Source organism: Trichoplusia ni, chromosome 18, assembly GCF_003590095.1.
Source record: "Trichoplusia ni isolate ovarian cell line Hi5 chromosome 18, tn1, whole genome shotgun sequence".
Taxonomy (NCBI): Eukaryota; Metazoa; Arthropoda; class Insecta; order Lepidoptera; family Noctuidae; genus Trichoplusia; species Trichoplusia ni.
Window position 1 is genome coordinate 7,692,703 of NC_039495.1, and position 23,600 is coordinate 7,716,302.

The 23,600-nt window shown below is 33.4% G+C and overlaps 1 protein-coding gene across 2 annotated transcripts; it reads left to right on the forward strand.

The window, feature by feature from the left end:
• The first annotated feature begins 264 nt into the window (after window positions 1-264).
• On the forward strand, window positions 265-19,612 carry LOC113502767 (ceramide synthase 6-like). 2 transcript variants are annotated; one of them, XM_026884443.1, is made up of 8 exons: window positions 265-604; window positions 1,204-1,324; window positions 3,004-3,024; window positions 15,077-15,298; window positions 16,762-17,102; window positions 17,634-17,778; window positions 18,213-18,304; window positions 18,668-19,612. In XM_026884443.1, the coding sequence occupies exons 1-8, from the start codon at window positions 426-428 to the stop codon at window positions 18,675-18,677; spliced, it is 1,131 nt and encodes a 376-aa protein (XP_026740244.1). In that variant the 5' UTR covers window positions 265-425; the 3' UTR covers window positions 18,678-19,612. The 2 variants fall into 2 exon arrangements, with proteins under 2 accessions (XP_026740244.1, XP_026740245.1); XM_026884444.1 differs by lacking the exon at window positions 3,004-3,024.
• The last annotated feature ends 3,988 nt before the right edge of the window (window positions 19,613-23,600 follow it).

Genomic DNA, 23,600 nt, shown 5'->3' on the forward strand with positions numbered 1-23,600 from the left:
ATCGAGTGATAAGTCTTTTAAGACCAAAAGGTTTGAGTCATTTTTTTTCATTTACCGAATAAACTGTATAAAACATATATGCCTGAATAAATATAAGCAGTATTTTATCTTAAATTAAAAAAAAAGATTCTAACATTCCAATTACCAAGAGTAGTAAACAAAGTGTTGGCCTATTCAACAGGGAAACCGATTTAACAATCTGTGCACAAACAAAAAAACAAGAATCTGAATTTAGTTCAGTCAGTCACTCAGTCAGAAATTCAGAATGAAATAATGAATCAAATCAAATCTGTGTCATGACGGCTGTCGGACGGTCGCGTCGATAACATTTTTGGGTGTGTGTTTATGGCGTGATAAATTATTATTTAAAGCGGTATTAGTGGTGGTTGAAAGCGGTCGTGATTTTTTAATAAACAGTGTTTATAATGTGGCGGTCTTTGTTAGACACATTTTGGAGTGAAGAAGTGTGGTTGCCGCCTAATACAACATGGGAAGATATCGCACCGGGGAATGACAAGGCAGTGGTTTACAATGACTATACGCACCTCCTGTATCCCCTGCCCCTAGCCGTGGTGCTGATATTCCTGCGGCGCACTCTAGAGACGTGAGTAACCCACTTTCTGCCGCAAGACTTCAGTATGTGTGTCATTGTTTCTCACGGATGAATAAAGTCTAATGATGCACCCGGCGGTTCTGCTTTTAATTTAGCGAAAGTATTCGACTTTTAGCTTCTTAGAGCTGAAGAATACTTTTGTAAAAGTTCCAGAAACCATGTCGGATTATTATTAAATAACAATATAATATTTTTTAATGGTCCAGACTTTTAAATATCAAGTGCGCCCATAATTAAAATTATTAGACCAGTTAATAAATTAACTATATTATAATAATAATACTTTGTGAACAAAGTAATATAGTAATCATTTCATTACATATAATATTGTTATTACCTGTATTGATATTGTCATAATTTTCATAGGATTTGTAAATAGATCTGATCTTCTGATCTTAGTAGCTATAAAAAAATATCAACTTTAAATTTAATACTTGCATGATAATATTTGTAAGAATAAATAATTTGATCCAGAAATAATTTATCAACCACATGTCAGCATAATATCAGGCTAGAGTCAAGGAAAATCCCTTATAAATTAAAACCAACCTTATTATTATATTTATAATTGCAATTTATCCTTGTTACAGATATTGGTTTGCTCCCTTTGGCAAGTCATTAGGAATTAAAAATACAAGACCAAAGAAAGCACCAGTAAATCCTAAGTTAGAGGCTGCATATCAAACTTCATCTAAAATTAAGCATAAACAGGTATGTATAAAAGCTGTAGCTAAGAACCAGTAATTAAGAATTAAAACTGAATGAAACCTACTTGATCATCTATAACTATTAGAATATCAAATATAGTGTAAAGAAAATTATGTAAATCAAGTTATTCTTGATAATTACTAATATTACTATATTATATACCTATACATATTTTTTACTGATAAGTGTAAGCAATCTGGCTTTATTACCATTTAAGTAGGTCACAATAATTACTGATATAGATTAATTTTATTGAACAATGGATATAGGTAGGCTGTACACCTGAGTTTTCATACCAAATAGTAAAAAAAACAAATCAATTTTTTATGCTACTCTTTGGGATGTTCTAAGTTTGAAATGCATCATGGTATTAGGTTTCCCATTCATTATAATATAATTATATATTTTATGATAATGCTATCCAATTATTTAGTTTTAAAGTACCTATTTATATTTTAACATTGCATGATTGTGGCGGTTTTGTGTGGTGTGCTTAAAATAGGTTTTGTAGACAGTGCATTAATTAAAAGATTTTGGGAAGGACTGCCGAATTTGTTACGTAAAAACGAGTAAAAAGTGCAAAATCGATATCAAAGTTATATTAAAGTCTCATTTACAATAAAGCAAATATTGATAAACTTACATACTGAAATATCGTTTCTTGTGGTGATATACGATAAATTCGACTTGAACTCGTATTAACGATGGGTAAATAACGAAAGAGCCCATGATTGATAAGATTATAACTAGGTGTGTAATGAGTAATATATCAAATATAAAAACTGATTTTTCGTCGTATGTCACTGTATTTTATCAGAAGCAAATTATTCGTCGAGTTTTATCTTATTCTATCGAAAGTATTAAAGATAGATTCAAAATTTGGTACCAAGCAAAAAAGTTTACGAATTATGACAAATAAACTATTTTTTGCACTGAGATAGATCATAGATATTAAAATACGCGGCAACTAATACCGCCAATTTTTCTTGGCGGGAAAAAATTAATAGACACTACTTTAAAATTAGATTTAGTTTGTTGCATTAAGGGGGTGGCATAATGTAATACGGCATTAGGATCTTATAAAAATAGGTAACTAGTACCGATTCCCAAGGTTAGATGTTTATGACATTTTTGATAAACGATCTCACAATTACTTACTGAACAAAAATAGCAATGAAATCTAAATCGACTTATGATTCTTATCGTGCTGTCGGCAAGTATGTTTTAAACCGTTTTGAAAAAATACTGCGAAGTAGATAATGGTTTTAATATCAGCGATACTGATACAGCTAATACGATTTTGTTGTCGAAAATGTCATAATTTAAGAGGCAGTAGCGGTAGTAGGGACTAATAACATGATAATGGTGGTATTAGAAATACCACCTTGAAACGGAATTAAAGTTAAGGTCATATTGTGTTTACATCAAGACTCACAAAATGTTGCCTCAGCACTGTAATGTAAAAAAGTGTCGGACGTACCATAGATTTCCCGCCTAGAATTTTAAAGATCATTTTTTTTTATTCGATATTCAAAATTGCTATTAGCGCCAAATGTTTAGTTTTTACTACAGACACTGCCTCTGATTAGTATAAATATTAATATCTGTAACCCGTATTAATTATAAGTTTGATATGCGATGTGAAGCTTGTGAGACCTTAACCGTGCTTCCTTTCTTTTCAGTACTTTTTGAACAAGGATGAGGTAAACGTTGCACATTATAATTACTTATACCACTGCACGTATGACTAATAATTTGTATTGCTGTGTAGTTTAGCATGTGTAGTAGCTTGTGGCGCGAATGCCAGCGATAATCGTTAACAGGTTAGCGTTTTTGGTCTAGAGATACCGGGAATAAACGATAAGGCGGCAGATAGTCCATGATTCATGATATTCGTAAGTACTGATATTGTAACAGCTGCATGGCAAGTATTAATCGTAAACAACTATACTATATCTATACCAGGATATACTTCGAATATTTTTAGTATTATGTGATGTGTCGCTACGAACGGACGCTTTTTGTATTCTTAACTGCAATTTCAGCCGGAAATTCTCTACATTTTTTCTTTCTCTTATAGGTAGTAAACAGTTAGATCGATATTTAGATATAAGAAAAGAAGAAACTATAAACTGTAACATTAAATATTTTATCATTTAAGATTTGATTTTATATCGTAACTTTCTCATTGTTAGTTATCCTGGTCGCCTTTCGTGAACCGAAACTCTTGACTACACCAAAAACGCGGACTTTCGAGCCGTCCTTGACCTCGCCCTATATTCTCCAGTCGCAGGCATTCACACTGACGTTGAACGTACCTTAGTCCGCATCGCACGATTACAGTACATTCACTCGTGACGTCATAGTTGTAGAAATATATTTTTTTTTATAAACAACTGCAGCCTATCACAACAATAAATTATTTTTGAAACGACCTCTTAATCAATATAATGTGTTGTTTCTATTTGCTTTTCTCAAGTTTTGCAGCACTATCTCCAGAAAATTCTGGTGTTTGTGATTGATACTTAACTATTTTTTTAATATTAAAAAAAAAGTTTTTGTTTTCTTCTTACACTCTGCAAAGCTTTATATATATATTTTTATATTTTATACAGTCCAATATCCCATTTTATATTAAACAGAACTCAAGTTCAACGCGGTGTGAGTTTGGAAAAGTTTTCGCTTTGCCATCGAAATATTTAAGACCTCATTCACGAAATATTATCTTAATATAAAACTATTGCATTGATAGCCATAAGTATAACAAACTTTTTTCGTCTTGTATTTCGACGCCTAACCGAAAATGTTACTGAAGTTCTCTCTCATTCTTATTTTACGTTAACATAAGTATTGATCTCTGATCGAAACCGAAAGTCGTAAAGACCTTTATTGTACTACAACCGGGGTTCTTAAAACCGTGAAGAACCTTGTGTTTAATTTCACTGTTTTAATACAAAACTTGATTTTTGAGTCTCATTGGAGGTCATTGCCGACCTAGTTAGGCCTTCAACTTATACTTATTATACTAACGTGAATATGCAACTCACGTACTTCCCTACGGTATCGTATATGTAATTAGCGGTCACTCCAGTGAGAGACTAAAGTGCTAAATGAAAGGAGTTGGTACTTTTGTAGGTTGATTTCCAGAGATTTTAATGAATTTCCTATTAAGAGATTTTTATTTAAAAAAAAAACATCAACATAGTATCAAAAATTATCGTAAGATAAATTATCTACCTCATAACAGGACTCAAAGAAGGTTGTTTCAGTTTTTAAGATTTTTGTTTGTAAAATAAATATCATATTTACTCACCTCTAACAATATTTCACCTATTTCTCCCATTACCAAAAAGATTTTATGAATGAAATGACTTCATACGTCGAATGTAAATAACTAGTTCATTACGTATCGTCCCACGATACATGACCAAATGCTCAACACGGGCTGAGGCTAATCTAGATGACATCAGTAGATAACAACAGCCACAAAAGGTCAATTCAAAAATACGTAAAACCAATGCTAACATACGCCATTCGGGGGATTACTTGAAACTGAGAGACGCTTATTACAGTGATAAAACTTATCTAATCAAATCACAAGTAAGCCAGCCTCGATAACTGCTCAACCTATTTCGTTGAATTATCTCCATGGCACAAGTTTACACAAGAACGCTGTATTTGACGACTGCATTTCTATGGTGTTAGCAAATAGTGTGTTTTACGTGAAGAAATTCGGTCTTCAACAATGGAATATTTCGAAATTCCATAAAACACTAAATCAGTAAGTTGTTATTTAATTTTCCGTGTAGTGTTTATTTATACACAGTAATTGGACCGAATGACCGTATGTCCAAAATAATATAAGCGTTTATTTTCCTTTTTTCTCCAATGCTGCAATAGGTTTGAGCTTAACTGATGTTAATGAATTGTCATAAAACATTCAATAAGTATGATAAAGTAAAATTATTTTATTTTTACTACAAAGAAAGTTTAACGTACTCCGATTTCTTCTTTTTTTTAATAAGAATAATGTGGCATCATACTTTTTTGTCAAAATATTCATCCATTTCGATATAATATTTCTTTATTTTAAATAATATTGCATAATTCCCATTGAATACATGTAACGCGTAAAAAAGCATCGATCATCAAAACGAATAACATAATCATATTTACATATTCTTTACATAGGAATGACAAAGTTGTCATATTAAACATATTTTCTTTAATCCGTTTCTTCATACATTGGACAGAAACATGGTTTAAACATATTTTGGTAATAAACGAGGTAAAAAATTACTAAATGTCATAGAAATAAATAGGCTCTGCGTTGTTAAACGCATTTTATCCGTAGCTCACTTTTATTCAATAATTAATTGAAAATCATCAGAGGATTCAATAACATGTTTTTCATATTAACCGTTAGCTGCTAGTAAAACGAATAAGGGTTAAGTGTCATTACACAAATGTATATTTTCATATTATCAGGTAATATAAGTATGTTCCGAAGGTTTACGACATTCATAAAGTATGCAGTAAAATTTATTCGCAATTGTCTTAGCGACTTATGCGCATTGAGGTGTCTTCATTGTCTTGTGTTCACTACCCTTTAATTATTTGTTACTAGGGCGTTAGGCTAGATATCATCTAGTTAAAAAATCCATGGAAAATAACCCTTAAATACACAAGAGAATATTGAACATAATAAAAATTATATTGAAATTTCAATAATCAGACCCCGAATCTCCAATTGTTCGAAGCTCTCAATTATTTTTAATTCATCAATTGGGGCCTCTATCGTGTAGGCATCCATTGAACTCTAAAATATAGTTCATGCCATCATACACTCATGTTCCATAGTTGAAAAAGTTGCCACTTTCGTGCACCATAGCTCTATCTTCCTCCATCGCTAGAAGTATTGTGATACAGCCACAAAATTAAAAAGTGACTGCACTCGTTCGCCCATATAGTTGTAACCTATTAATGGACTTAATAGGACAAAGAATTCGTCGCCCCAAATCTTATATTGTCTTCAAGTGGTTATAGTTGGTTGTCGCTAGAAATGTCTCATGAATTTATTATTAATTAAATACTTCTATGCTCGCGCAAGCCTGCAGGCGCGGAAGAGTTATTTTACAATTCTTAATTGTGTGATAAAAGAGTTTTATCTTCGTTTTAGTCGTACAATTAAGTTTGAAAGCGCAACTCATTCTTACAAAGCATTTCAATGCATCTTAAACCACCTTATTTAAATCTTTACGTAGTAGATGATGTGATCAAAGGCTTATAGAAGGTTTCATACCAGGTCATTTCTGCATTGCTTAAAATTGCGGTTCCATTGACCAAAAGCGCTTATTATAAAACGTATTAATAGCTTCTTTCTCCTCCTTCCTCCTTTAGACCACGCATCAGTGGTTTGTCATTGGTTATTATTATAATATTGTTTAAGAAATCCTCATGACTAAGTAGAACAGTATTAGGAGTATTGCAGGTGGCGAGACTATAAGCCGATTATATTATCCATTTAACTCTCTGTATTATCGTAATCATGATAAAACAGATATTATAGTAGCGTTATAGGTTGCATTTATGACTAATGAAAACACCTGCTTAATTTATTTTTGAACGAACATCATGGTACGAAAACGTCTGAATATTATAAATAATTTAGAATATATCTTGTTTCTTCTAACAGCTGTAAAATGATATTTTATGTGGTACTTAATTAAGCAAAATTGTTGGTTGTAATGCAATCCGGGCAGTTACACCCTGAGCTAATGTAGCTTCGCGACACACTGCCGCGCCCCTGTTGCCGTCATTCGGCCAATGGGGGCAATGGGCTCACTATCATTTTTTGACAACCACTCTCTGATATGAAAGCAAAGGTTTTGCTTAGCCGTGTGCTCAACATAAAATAAAGGTTTTACTCATTGACTTTACCGATCACAGAATTTTTGGGGATTTATAAAGCCTAAATAAAACCACAACCAGGCGAACCACTACACAAACGTGTTTGTTTGAAGAAAATGGCAAATGGGTTTTTTGGACACGTGCATTTTCAGTTAAGGACTAAAATGATAAACGCTTCACACAAAAATCTAGTAATTACATTTTGTGTTAGAACTAAAACGCGCAGTTTCATAGTGGTATATCATAGTCCAACTAAAACCTAAGCTCAAAGTCTAATGCTAGCTCATTAGCAACAACTTAAAACGCTTAGTCCATATGAATGAAACATCTCTTTGAGTTATACTGCTGAGTTACAATCTCGACCCGTTCTCATTACTCTGGTTATGTAAAGATACACATACAGGGCTGGCATTTTTAATAGGATATACTTGTGATAGCTTAACATGTAAAAAGTAATTAAGACTGCAGTTTTTTTTTATATGGCAAATAAGGATGCAAATAGTGAAGTTATAACGACTCTCTCAATTTCTTCTATAATATATTTCAAAGATTTTTTTGCTTTCAGTTTGTTTATGTATTTCTTCTATTAATAAACATCTTGAGAATGTTAGTCGTCATTTGAAGGTCAGTTCATCTTGATGATGATAAATGGAGCAATGAGCATCCAATCCAATGAATGTACTTAAAATCGATCAGGTAATTCGTTTTGACTAACCTTTTTCGGAAAATGCTTATATTTTTTATTGAATCCCAGTACTAATCATACATAGGGTGCTTATCATCGCTTCAACCTATTATGCAAAGGGTATTGAACTTCATAGTGGGTATAGAGCGATATGATCCCTTCCAAAACCTATTGTCTTGTATCAATATCAGTCCCCATCGCTCGCATTTTAAAGGGATGTTAAGGTCAATGACTTTTGTATTAGTAATTGATCTATTGCGTGCCCGCATTACTTAGTAGGACATTACATAATAGGTTAAAATGGTTTTGATCCATTATTCATAATTTCATCAGGTGTCTTGTCGTTAATTAACGTATTTTGGTAATGTGTCGTCACATGTCAACAAAACGTTGAAAAAACCTTTTGTTTAAGGTTTCTAATGATTTTTGATTCTACGGAAAAGAAAACATTATATCATTCACAAGAATTAAACATTAAAACACAACAGTTACTTTACTATGCTGTGAGTGTAGTAATTTCCTTAAAAAATCTTAGCGAAAAATCTATGAAAGAAAAACCTGATAAGGCCCATTGCAATATTGTTAGTTGACTTTTATTTACCTCTCAGGAGACTTGAGATTTACGACTTAAATCGACGTATAATTGTAATCGTAAAACAAATCTGTAAAATAATCTTTCAAAAGTTTCTTGTCATCTTCGCTACGTTTCAAGTACGAGTGAACTTTATTCTTTGCATATCCGGGTTTTTTCTATAACTTGCTTTGTGGGCACGGAAAAAAATTCAAAACCAGTCCCTAGTGTATTCTGTCGAGAACCCCGTAGAACACGTAGGTGTATATCCTATTCTGTCCAGTTGCCGATCTGATTAGTTCCTCCCCACTACTTTGTTATAAGGTGGCAATAACGTGGTAGTAACATAGTTTCATTGACAGTGTTTTTATCAAAAAACTCTTCAATATTATCGATTAAACACAAAAAGCCTTCAAAGGACACGTGACAACCCTACAATCTATCATGCATATACAGCAATCACTGTACGTTTGAGACAATAAACGTTCATTGAGTACGCAATTAGCGCCTACGGGCCGAGCTCTAAAATAGGCCTTGAGCTGGCTGTACGACCCAGTTTCCTGTGCCTGAAACACCGACGTTTTATGATGTGATTTTACCTTTTTTCATGAACGCCTTGACGATTTCGATCAATGTCTCAAGGCCACATCAAAATAACGTTTCGAGACTGGTTTCTAACGAATTATTAATTTATTTTTAGTTAAATATGTTAAATTTTTTGCAGTTATAAAATTTATTATTATACTCCACTATTTAGCTGCTATTTAGCTTATTAAACTAAAGATAAAATATGATAATTAGAAGTGCAAGTAAAATTTAAGATATTTAAATATTACTTCGAAATAAAAATATTAGATCAATGTTTTATCGTCTATGAATAAATGGCCAGGGATTTGATGAAAATAAAAATTCTAGCACACTAGATTGTCAATACGATATTATTCTTCCATAAATAGTTGTGGTTGCACGTTAAATTAACAAACGTCGAAATAATATGTATAAAAAAACGAAAGATTTCATTGCAAGAGAGACGATTGTGATGACTTTTATGAAGTGTCCTTTTGATGCAAAGTGCATTAAATGTTATAATTTATGATAATTAAGTATTAACATTTTTGAATGCAGACTCTCATATTTCATAGTAACTACCAAAAGTTATAATAATATCCTTCCAAATAAGTAAATACTCTATTCTTTTCTCAAATATATGGTGTATGTATAAATGTTCGCAAAATTATATTGGCACTTAAATAAAACAAATTATTGGCCTAGCCTTTTCCCAACTATATTGGGGTCGGCTACCAGTCTAACCGGCTTCAGCTAAGTACCAGTGTTTTACAAGGAGCGACTGCCTATCTGACCTCCTCAACCCAGTTACCTGGGCAACACGATACCCCTTGGTTAGACTGGTTGTCAGACTTTTCAAGCTTCTGACTACCTGTAACGACTGTCAAAGATGTAGGAATAACAGCCGGGACCCACAATTTAACGTGCCTTCCGAAACACGGAGGAACTCGTTATGACACAGGCGGTCACCCATCTACGGGCCAACCGCGTCAAGCATAGCTTAACCTGTGATCGTTTCACTTATGCGGTTATAGCTTAGCCACGAGCTCCTACTTAAATAAAACAAATACCTTAGGTAATTTCAAAAAATAATGCTTTTCCTGGTCCTGAAAATAATCAGTTGATAATAAAACTAATTAAGTATGACTCACTATCGTAATCTCCTAGCGATCTGTTAAATTAAAGATAGTTTATGTATAAGTGTGACTAAAATAAAATAATCTAGGCCTCGTTTAGATAAAAAAAGATATTAATCTCGTATAATACTTTAAACTTCAATCAATAAACCTTGTTGGTTCGTTTTAAAGAATAATACGATAGCTTATCACTGTTATCTGATGTTCCGCAAGAAATGAGGTTTTTATCCGTGTGCTTACTCATTATTGTTCCATCACAATCTAGATTATGAGCAAATAGATAAGTCTTGAGGATTTAAGGGGATTAGTCATAATCTTTACTATTACGTATGAGAGAGTAGGGGGATAACCCGCCGTAGTTTAAATGAACTCAGAGGCGCCAGTGGAGGGATACTTTTATTAGTACATTTCTTAAGCGGGGGAAATACGGTAATAACTGTTACTGGCAGCAAAATAACTTCTGATGGAACAATAACGTGACAGCAAACATACTGTCTATGACGTTATAATCAGACATATAATCTCTTTTCGTCCATAATTCAAGCATTACAGTCTGCGCAGGTAGGTCACCTGAAGTTCTTTTTATATACATCAATTTATAAGTAGCGGCACGTCTTAAACTGCGTTTAAAAGCTATGTAATTATTAATCACTTTGGTGTGTAATGGAGGGACGGATAGTAATTTAAGACTATTAAGACTACGTTAAATTCAATATGTATTTATGCGATGTTCAGTTTCAGGGCGTTAGTCACTTGAAATTTTGACGTTTTGTTATCTGAATTGCAAAACAATATTTGATTATCGTATTAGATAAATTATTACAAATTACGAAGCAATCTATAACTGACACTACTGGATATCTAATCGTAATACCACATGACGCCTGATGGTATCATCAATAAAGTCTTTAGGTAGCAATTTTTTTTTAATTTAGAACAATTTTTTTTAACTTGGACTAAAACGATCATAAATTGTGGGTAGTCTCTTCTTTTTTAGTACGTTTTTCTCTTTTTTACTGATCTTGTAAAGAACTCTTTTATTTTTACTGTATGACGGTAATATATTTGATTCTAACTAATGTATTAGCGGTGTAATGAGACAGTTACAGTTGGCTGACGGCCACTAATTCCTGTTGCGTTCCTTGTCAAACACTCACGCCCCTAACCTTTGATAAATTTGTCAATAAAAAACCACGTTCAAATATCGAAACGGATGTCGTTAGTAACGGTTTCGATAGGTTTATCGTAAATAAATAATTCATGTTTTTTATCCATGATAAACTTACTTGTTAGATAGTACGTAGTGATAGCGTAGTGGCTAGCGGTATGAGTCAAGTTAATGGTCGCAGGTTCGGATCTCGGCAGGCATCAACGACTTTTTGAATTAATGTGCATATTACAAAAAAGTTCTTACCGAAAACGGTGAAGGAAAATGTCGTTTATCGAACTTCAGAGAAAAAATGATAGAGGAAATCCTAATGTTTAATACACAATCTTAATTAATTTACAAAAACAATAACAATAAAGAATGGACACTAAAGCGTAACGGCAAAATAGTATTCAATCGTGTAATAATATTTTAAAATGCACTCTAACCTAACCAATAAAGAAATTTATAATATTACGTACTTGACGTAATATTGTAAGTGCGAAAGTAACTCTGTCTGTAACGCTTTCACGTCTAAACCACTGAACTGATTTTAATGAAATTTGGTAAATTTGGTAGGTAGAGTTGACCTTGAGAAAGAACGTAGGATAGTTTTTATCCCGGGCTTTTGAAGAGTTCTCTTGGAAACGCGATATAACCGACCTCGACGCGGGCGGAGCCGCGGGCGAAAAGCTAGTCTGGTATATAAACACAAATAATATTCAATTGAGATAATTGTTCAAGCACATAAAGAATTAGACACTGTATTCAGCATTTTGGACTTATCTAACAACAATATAGTTCACAGAAACCAGTTCGTTTTTATCTAATGATAAAAATATCCGGTATTACAGTTTAGCCAGTTAGCACTTATACAGTCTGGCGTAATGTGTAGTCAGATGTACCATTGGTCTTACGATAAACAGACCGGAACTGCATCCCGCTAATATTGGAGATTAGTAATTTTATTTTTGTTCTACATCCGTGTTTTATATACTTTTTGCTATTGTTTTTTTGGGCTTAAAAGTTCACTTATTTTTTCTTTAATTGCGTCATTGATATAGATTTATAGTTCTTAAGCCTTGAAAGTGGCCAGGGATTCTATAGCCACGTCTTAAAGAACTAGTTTTGCCGTTCTACGCCGTGTGTATAGAGCTGTCAAGTTCTACAATCATAATAATATTACGAAGACGTGATTGTAACCCTTAGAACAATAGTATGGTAGTTTTACTTCGTACTTCTTATACTTATCCTTATTTTCCTACATAGGTACCTAAAGTTTTAGTTACAGAAAAGCCTATCAATTTAACTAATTTGTCTCCAATGTGACTGGTTGACAAAAATAAGGACAACCAATTACTTCGCTTAAGTATGAGGGTTAACATTTTGTCGACAAAACAAACTCTAATAAAATTGTTTGTGGTCACGTCAAAGCCAATCTAGAATTCAAGCAAAGACTTCCAAAGTAACAGCACGCCATATGAACTGACTTAATTTAAATTGAATCGATATTTTTCTAAGTAATCGATCACAATGCACTAGTGTCAATAACCCCGATTTTCCATGACTCGACATAGGCCAGTCGATATTAAATGCATGCTTATCGATGTATGCATTTGTAGATAAATAGTAAATAAGTCCACAGATAACGTTACTATACGAGGGAACGCGGAAATTAAGACATTTAAACTGATTTTGGAAGAGCTGTGATAAAAAAAAGTTTGAACTACCAAATACAGCTTTCAACTTTGATAATTCTTTAAAAAAAAACATTGTGAAGTCTTCAACGAATTTGAGGGTCATGTTCGAATTCTGTCGTATCAATCAATAAAAAAGTCATTTATGTAAGACAACGGTAAAGTAAGGGTCTACCGCTCTACCGCTGAAATCGAATCAAATGGTCTTCGCCGTATCGAAGCAACGATCCCCCTGAGTGGTTACCGTATTCATACGTAATAAATATTTACGAGTCTCATATACGTATGGGAGGTACTCGATAATACTATGATTGCGGTAATGTACAGTTTTTAGGGTTTCGTGCCCAAATGGAAATGGAACCTCGTGGAGTCCGTCTCTCACTAAAGTGTATTTCAAGAAATTACTGCTTGCCAAAACATATAGTCGATAGTTGAACCAATATATAAAAAAAAACTCGTTCAAAAATTTCATTGACGGCCGCTTTTTGTAAATTTGTTTTTCTTTCGTCTATTTGAACGGAACCCAGTATCGCGAGTCCGTAAGTATTGTGGACCGTTTATCGATATTTCTTGTTGGTATTGCACGCAAATGTTAATGATGGCAACTTGGGTAATTATAGAATGACTAAGATGAAACGTTTGTTAAAAAGTAATTAAGGATTTCATGTCGTGCAAGCCCTCAATAAGTATATTTTATACACCTACTTAGGTATGTGGTTAATTTTCAGCGATCTCCATAATTTACAATTTCTTGGTTTAACGATCAAAATCCCATTAAATTTAGTGGAACTAATAAAGAAAGCCGTCTGAAACTGGTGAAATGTTACATCAGAAAATACGCGTGTATATCTAGTGACGTAAAGCCCAATGGAATTATTTACAAGAAATATATGTATTAGTAGGAAGAAATGTAATTACCAGATGGAAATATCAGCCACCTGCGAAGAATAACCCATTTCCAAGGACACCAACCCTTGTAAATAATTCAGTGTTAACAGGATTATATCGATTTTTTCGCGTGAATAGAAACTGTATTCTAACAATTTGACTAGAAAATAATAATATACCGATTGACGTCACGACTGGCTGACAGCAGGCAATTATCATGTGAACTATGTTCACTGATGTGTTTATTATAGAACCGATACTGCATGGTCCATAGAAATTGAACTGGTTTTGATCAGAATGATTTCTTTAGATTGCTTGCGAACAACGACCGGTCTTTCTAAGAACGTTTCTGTGAGTATGTAGTATAATAATGGAAAGTTAATCATGGTAGAGAAGATGACCACAGTCAAGGAGGTATTTTGTACACGTGCTATAAACTCCACACGGGCTAATTCCTGCATAAACGTCGTATTTGAATCGATTTGAGGCACTTATCAAACTTTTTACTTTAAGATAGGTTCATAAACAATATAGATTGATTATTTTTCAGTCCCAATCAGGGTTTTTTATCTTGAATTGCATCTGCTGCTGTTACGAGAATTCTCTTAAATTTAGCCCTTGTTCTAAAGCCCAAATAATACTGACAAAGTTTTAACCGTTACCTACGTCACAGGTCAGTTTTAAAAGTATTCCTTAGCTATTTCACTAGTCATCCTACGCGGCTACATTTACAAACAAATTGAGAAAAATCCTTGAAGCAGATGAGCACTTTAGTGATTGAGTGTAATTGTTATTACTCTTATACAGACACTGACTGTGCACTGATATTATGAAACAACACTGTCCACTGATTTGTTGAGCAAAACTTGTGAGGTCTTATTCATATGCAAACTTTTTAAATGAACCTGCGACGGTTTTGGAGATTGCGATCTTTAACGATATTCGTTTATCATTCAGCCAACAAGCTACTGCTATACAGCTTCGTGTAGATTGCATGTACTAATAAATATTAGCTACCTAATACCTTGCTTTATAATTTAATATCTATAACTTTATGTTCAAATTTCATTATATACTAACCCACAAACATTTCACTTCATTACTCGCGGGCATCTTCTCCTTCAAATCGTAATTTATCCAACGGATTTTTCCAGATATGTTCGTTAGCAAAGCAATTGGATATGACAGAGAGACAGGTGGAGCGATGGTGGCGGCTGCGAAGAAGCCAAGACAAGCCTTCGACACTGGTTAAGTTCTGCGAGAATATGTGGAGAACTACATTTTACTTATACAACTTTTCGTATGGTTTGTTCATACTTTGGGATAAGGAATGGCTGTGGGATATCGACCAGTGTTATAGAGGATACCCCCATCAGGTTAGTACAAAAAAGTCGCGTTATTAAATCTTAGAAGTTAAATTAGACCATCTTCCTGGTTTTCAGTTGAACAAAATTTTATCCTGCTCCTATATAAAAGTACACAATTCTTCAGGGTCGTTTGAATAGTGTTGACGAGTCCTTTAATATTAAAGTTAGAAACAGATATTTTAAACAAAAAAAACCTGATAGTTCTTTTACCATAGATATACAAGTATAGAAAAATATATTCTTGAAACGTGTTAACTCAAGGCTCTGTACTAATATGTGTTATTGTTTGAGTTGTCAGCGTCGTGTCTAGATTTAATTTACGAAGTAACCCTGACTATTTGTTGATCCTTTAACGACGGCCAATTTACGAGCTATAAGTAAATGTGCACGTAGAAGTATGACAATTCTGACGAATGGATGTTCTGACAAACTTACATTTAAGAAAGTAGTTCTATTTTGAAGAAGTGACAAACATTATTTTTCAATTGCATACATTTTACAATTCGACAGTCCGATACTTAATGCCACTTAATGGTCCGATAAGGAACACCTTAAAAGAGTATTAGGTACTCTAGTAGTTTGTATACTTTTTCAATAAAAACTAAATATACGGTATTAAGAAAAACCTATTCCGCACTGATTTTCCAACAGATTATTCTTAGCGTAATTCCGTGCGTGGTGTTTAGTTTTATTATGATCTACTCTAAACTGATGGTCCGGTCCAAGTAAGACGGACTAAAAACCCAATCCAATCATCCGATAACCGGTAAAAAACGGGTTTGCCGAACGTTGAAACTTAGTGGAAAAAGCTCTTAGGAAGAGTAAAGAGTAATTGTAATTAAATAAAACTCGAGCAATACCCTCCATTACGCTATAACAGTTTGAACGCATATAACTTAGCGTACGCTTAAAATAGCGCCGTGCAAATAGCACTAATGGATGACGAATTTCAATTAGGCAAGATTTAACGAGAAGATGCTACTTGGTTGCGTCTGTTGTTCCATTGGATATGGTTACGAAATGTGAGAGAGAAAGAAAAAAACTTTGAGAATTATTTGTTCCTTCTGTCACCGAAATGTTGTCGGCAGTGATAGAGAGTTAACATGTTGATCTTGCATCTAAATATAAATTATTTGAAACATCTTAAAGAGTCCTTATTATATTACTTCTACCTGAAAAATGACTGCTTTATAAAAGAAAGAGGTTACCTATAGATGTTTAGTATTTATTGATTGGTTAATATAATTTCTCACAGTTGGAGCAAATCGATTCTATACTTTTCTTCGATGTCTATAAATCGATACCTACCGTGTACTCCCAATAGTTCTTAATTAAGTAATTATGCCAATTTATTGAATGAGAAAATAACATGTAATCGCAGACGCCATTTAAGTAGATTTCTGTGTTTTATATTGCTATTAAGAGCTTTAACAACAGGGATACAAATCTAATTATCATTCCACATCTTCCAGGGTCTCAGTAGCGACGTCTGGTGGTATTACATGATATCAGCGGCCTTCTACTGGTCGCTAACAATATCCCAGTTTTCCGACGTCCGTCGCAAGGACTTCTGGCAGATGTTCGTGCACCACATCGCGACCATCCTGCTGCTGTCCTTCAGCTGGGTCTGCAACCTGCACAGGATCGGGACGCTCGTGCTGCTGCTGCACGACTGTGCTGATATATTCTTGGATGCGGCAAAGGCCGCGAAGTATGCTAATTTCCAGCGTCTCTGTGATACAATATTCGCAGTTTTTACTGTACTGTGGATATTTTCAAGACTTTTTATCTACCCGTTCTATATTATTTGGAGGTAAGAATAAAATATTTTATACATTTTTATTTACTTGAAACATACTATGAAGATGCCCCACGGTGGGCGCCAAATAGGATTCTAAACTTATTTTTTATTTAAATAGTAGATTTATTATTAATAATTAATGGTTATATTGCATTTTTGCGTACCTAAAATACCCGTTAAGGATTTTCAATTCCAGGTTTTGCGCTATAAAGTATAGATTTACATTTATTATTCAACATGTTTACAAGTCACACGTCATTAGTTAACGAGGCAATCGCTAATCTAACATTTACCATTCTGAGTAAATTATAAAACATGAAAATCCAAAACAAACAATACGTCAAAATCCATTACGACGTGGATGAGTCAAATGAGTTTGATCCTTATATATATATACCTAAGACTATATTTAACCGAATAAAATTTATTTTTTCTATCTTTCCAGCGTGTTTTTGCCAAACGAGTTTGACCCTTAGTCATATACACCTACCTAAGACTATATTTCACGTACTAAAACTAAATTACCTTTTCCCAAATTTCCAGTACATCGATCCGTGCTCCCATGATAGTGCCGATGTTCCCCGCGTACTACATCTTCAACTCGCTGCTGTGTCTGCTGCTGGGCCTGCATCTCGTGTGGACCTGGCTTATACTGCAGGTCGCTTACAAGGCGATTAGTTCTGGACAGGTAAACATTAATCTATCCGTAACACAGGCTCCTCACATATGTGACCCGTACTAGACTGAGAAATTGTACATTTTTAGCTATAAACAAAACATTGTGAGATTAAAATATATAAATTATGAAAATTATTATTATTAATGTCCTTCCGGGGAAAGCTGTTTTCGATATGTAAGAAAAAAGTATCTTGGATTCTACCCTCCTTCTTTCGAATAAACATCTCCCGCTTAAACGAATTTAATCCTGGTCGCCGACACACAGAATTCAGGACAACGTTTGGATTACACAGATGTCCTACACGGGACAGAACCAGCGACTCGTCGCGCTCTCGGCGCTCTGTGGGTTAGGCATAGTGACCTGATCCACTCGGTTATCTGTGCAGTCTGAACGAAGCACTGTCCAAGATAGGAACTTATGGTTATATTTAATTCTACTTTCAGATGGAAGGTGATATTAGAAGTTCGAGTTCAGAAATAAGTGATAGTTCACATCAGTCAAACCACAGCACGCCTAATCGTGTTAACCATAAAAAGTAAGTAGTTTTTTAATGTAGTAATTTATTTAAAGTAGTTTAAATATACTTTACTTAGTTAGTTCTTAAGCTTGAACGTGGTGCCTACAGCAGATTTGCTTAAAAGAAGCGTTGGTAGGCATTTCCTCGCTCTTGTCGAAGTGTATCCTTTATAAACGATATTTAGCTTGAACTTGGAAAAGTTAAACATCAATTAAAAGTCAATCTTCTTACATATTTAACAATCGTACTTGCCTAAGATTGTTAAAGGTTAACTTTAACATGACCTCCACACCCCTAAGGTCTGTCTGCATATGTGATTCTGCCTTCCTAATCTGCAAATGTATTATATAATTTCTCTAATAGCCCTATTTCTATTTCCAGAGAGACATAGGGTCTGGCCGACCGCCCGGGAGTCTTCAGCCGCGCTAGCGCCGCCTGGCGGCCGCCGACGTCGTCACTCTACGTTACGAGGTTGTAACTAGGTATATCACTAATATTACGAGGGGCCACATGTACGCTTCTTATCTACGCTAGACATTAGTCTACCTGTATTGGGTACTGCACTTATATGAAAACAACTGATTTTCAAACATACATAATAAGAATGTTGTAAGAAAAATATTATTATAAGAATTATTTAATTATATCTACTTAATACGGCTGTTGATACGCGCAAAACAAATTAAACTTAATAATTAATAAGTACATTTATGCGGTATTTTTAAGTAGTGTGGCCCCAAATTGTTCGTCCATCATGCATTGAATGTTTCGAGCTGTATCCTAAGTCCGTATTTATAAAAAAAACAACGTGAGATTTCTAAGTATACAGACGTAAAACATTTGACTATGGAATGACAGAAATGGCGCGAATTGGGAAACGTTGGAAGTTTTATTGCTAACATATGAAATCCGCTAAAAGTTGTAATTAAGAGTACATTCACATGCCCAGTCTAATCACGTTTCCTAATTTACGTATATTAACGGTGTTATCGCAATGAAAATTTCATTGTACCAGCAAAATTCTGCAATACCAAGTGAAGGCTTTAACTTATATTTTGATCACAAAGTTTTTGAAAAGTTACTTAGGTATTAAAGAGGAACCAAGGTAACGTTTTTATTCTTATATAAAAACCTCCTTTGAACTGCATTTCATTTAATTTAGTTATAATTTATACCAAAATGGCGGTGCTAATTTTATCACTTATTTATGCATTTATACAATAATATATTATACACGGTTCTCTCAAATGCAAAACGCAAATCATTTTTAGGCTAAGATTTTGATCGTGTTATTTAATAATTTATAATACTTACTATTGTCACAAATATAAATATATTGAAATAGTCTGGCATTAAAGCTTGCTTTAATAGCATAAGAATCGACATTAAAACAAAGTTTCAACGGTTATACATAAATACTTAAATAAGAAATTATATATTTCAAAATTTAAATCACAATTACCTACCTATTATGGGTTTTAAAATTCATTTTTTACACAATCTTAATATTTTGTTACCCTAATTATAAGTGGTAAAAGGTTATTTAGGGCATCAGTGTAAAATAATAATAAAAAGAAGGTATGGATAAAAAGTGTTTGAAAACGTAACGAGAAATTATTAAGTCTTCATATAGTTAAATATTGCTAAAGCTTGGTATGCGTTGTGGAAGTTTTTTAAGAAACAAACGGTGAAGGAAAGTATAGAAAAGAAATCTGAACTTTTTAATAGCCTTTGCCCTGCAATGGGATAGTTATAAGCCAAGGTAGTAACACTTAGGTCGTGATTTTTATTTAAACTGGCAACGTTTATTTGACATTTTAATTTTCTTTGCTGGTAATTATTTTTAACGAATGTAAATGGTTATTAGAGTACCTCATTCAAGCATTATAATTATTTAAGTGTTTCACATACTAGTACTTATTCAATATACATTTTTTTTACCAATAAGGTCAATCTTTTTTTAACCAGTAAGGGCAATCTTTTTTTCTAGTTAGAGAGTAACTATTTTTGTTTCTTATTATTAAGCTAAAAGTGGCTTAAACTTATGACTTTTTAATAAAATAAAACAAACTTAATTCGTAAATCATTTACAAAAATATTGAAATTATTGTAAGTGAAGAATTTTATCGAGATTGGTTTAATATCGGTTGTTATTTAAAGCAAGTTGAAATATGTATAGTTTTTTTTTCTATTCGTTACGATTTTTCTGTATCAGATTGAAACCTTTAACGTAATAATTCAATATTATACTCAAAAGAGTAATACGGAGATTAAAACCTCTTTACAATAAATAAGTGTTTATTTAGTGTTAATAAATGTTACATAATAAAGTACACTATTTATTGGGGGACCATGCAGTGGGAACTTTTAATTTGTTAAACAACATTAGCTTAAATTATTTACAGTGTATTGTAAAACTCGTAGCCAAAATATTTAGTTTGTTTATACACAATATTGAATATACTATCGCAGAGCTAAAAGTATTATTTTAATCGTCGATAAATTAGTGTTGCCTAGTCTTAAAAGTACTTTTTTATAACTCGCTAACAAAGTTTATCACTTAGTATAAATATTCAGCGGTATCGCATAACTTGACGGAGCTAGTTGATGGCGAGAATTTGCATAACCACTTTGCAAGTTTTAAGGTTCAGTATGACAAAGTGCTATTTCGTAAACTCCATCCTTTTGATTTGTTGCACTCACTTGTTTTATTTATTCTTTCAGCATACCTTTTTTTTAATTTGTTATTTTTCTTTTTAGCAGAATTGTCGAATTGAAAACTTAGTCAACTAATTACAGCTTAACATTTGTATATGTGGACAGAATATATTTTTCAAAGCAATATCGCAAAGTTCTCGTCTTTAACTCCCTCAAGTTAGTGATTGTTGCAGGTCAACGTAAATATAATAATATTTAGTGCCTACACATTCGCGCTGCTTAGTTGTCATTAAATTTCAAAATTTAGGTATAAATTTAGTATTGAGATATCAATAGTTCGCTTTATGATAAGTAACTAATAAGACGGTGATAACTTCAGACTTTATAACGGGATTGTGAATGTAGGACTTTATTCCATAATACCAATATTCGGGATTACACGACTAGGTCGTTACAATTACTTAATTAAATATTATAAGGGTAATTTTTGACTGTTTTTGTAAGCAGTTGCATAGATTACCCGCGTTAGAAAACGTGAGTACGTCACATTTCGAGAGATGTTCCGCGGGTTCTATCCTTCTCAAAGGCAAAGAGCACTATCTGATCCACAAATTCATCATCATCATCATCCACAGCCTTTATCCTCCCACTGCTGGGCATAGGCCTCCCCTTTTTCGTGCCAATTTCTACGGTCCTGTGCTAGCCTCATCCAGATTCGACCCGAGACCTTTATAATGTCATCGACCCATCTTGCTCCCGGACGACCGACGCTTCTTTTGCCTTGTCTTGGCCACCATTCTGTCACCGCCTTAGTCCACCTGCCATCACTTCGTCTGGCCAAGTGGCCTGCCCAGCTCCACTTCAGCCTCGTTATTGTGTCACCGACGTCTCGAACTTTGGTTCGTTTTCGGATATCCACATTACGGACTTGGTCTTGGAGTTTGATGCCTAGCATAGCGCGCTCCATGGCTCTCTAATCCACAAATTAATTTCGATTATTTTGTTTGTTTTTTTGTCTCATATGGACGGCACTGTCGTAAACAAACAACTAGTTGTTATAGTTCAATAATAAGAATCGGCTGTTCCAAGTTTATGATTCCGTATTATAGTGACGTATAGATAGACAAATATGAGAAAGGAAGAACACCATGTGTCGTGAAGAATTGCATTAATCGGCCTTATAGTTAAGCCAGCAAACTAAAGTTACACTATTCCCGCTTCTAAGTCTAAGTGCATGAAAGCGTTGCCTATAAATCTGTAGTTTTATATGATAAAAAACATTAGAACCGCCTTAAAGTAGAACGATTGCCGTGAAACAAGTCCTGAATAAGGTTTAGGTCGGTTTAGAGGAAGGGTAGATAACTGAGATTAGAATGAACGTTCAAAGGCAAATATAAAAAGGTTAAAGGTATTTTGTTTTTAAATAAGATGAAATTAAATATACAAAGTGACGTTACAAAACTTACTTCACATAGTTATGTAACAATAGTGCTTAAAGGGACGTTTGTACATCTTGTAATTCCAGTTAAATGGTTTTCTTTTGGGTAATTTAAACAAAAAGTCATCTATCTCCTTGGATATTCTAGCGATTTGAATTCGAATTATAGTCTTTATGCTGTCCCAAAACGTGCGTCTGCTAAAGAACACATTTTCCTACCTCTTCTTGTATAGTGTATATTTATAGGGTAGCTGTAGAAAAATACTTAAATGCCAGTGCAACCAGCCTTAACTCAATTGAGCATGAATATTAAAATCTTCTCTTATCTTTGAGGAACTGTCACAAATAATATTGAAGTAGGTACTTTATAGTACTTTTATACATTAATTAAAGTTAAAATAAATACTTTTTTTCAATCGACAACACAAAAGAGTACAACAGCAACATCAGATAAAAGTAGGCATTTTAAAGTTAGGGTCCAAGTAAATGAAGTGACACAAATCTCAGATACCTGACGACTTATGCCTACGTAAGAACCTCTACGAGGTTGTAAACTCTTTGAATTTGTTTGGGGGTAGTAATTTGAGACTAAAATATATTCGGGTAAAATAGACTTGCATTGCCTCGTGCACAAGGGCTTCCTAAGTAATTTTCCCGCCTTTCCCTATATTTCATAAAGCTATCGATAGTTAATTAATTGCGAATGGAAGACCAAACTTGATGTTGTCAATAGAAAATATATTACGCGCTATTTAAAAGTAAATTAAATAGAGCAGCAATAAATTAAAGTATTTTACAAACAGAAATAATTATATCAAGTCAAAACAAAGGCATATGCTGTTGAATTTTTTAAATATTTAAGATTGTAAATAACCTAAAGTCCAAATCTATTCTACTTAGCTTATAAAATACAAATTACTAAATTTCCCGCCGAATCCGCTGGTGGTCTAATACATTATAGAAAATAAATACAAACAAATATTATCCATATCATTTGACATAATGTACGTTAATTATTAATTGCACACTTATTAGATAGTGAATTAGTTATAAAATACCAACTAAATTTTAATCGATTATAATTTATTATCGGTTATACATCGTGTCCTGGGCCTGGTGTCATTTAAAGCAACGCTTTTTAATATGGAAATGAAAATGCCGTAATATAAAAAGCGTTTTTATTATGAAACCAAGTTCTATTGGAACACTTTGTATATA

Coding starts and splice junctions, on each gene's coding strand:
- LOC113502767 (XM_026884443.1), top strand. CDS start 426: ATGTGGCGGTCTTTGTTAGACACATTTTGGAGTGAAGAAGTGTGGTTG. Junction 3,025..15,076: donor ACTTTTTGAACAAGGATGAG/GTAAACGTTGCA, acceptor GGATTTTTCCAG/ATATGTTCGTTAGCAAAGCA. Junction 17,103..17,633: donor CCGTTCTATATTATTTGGAG/GTAAGAATAAAA, acceptor CCAAATTTCCAG/TACATCGATCCGTGCTCCCA.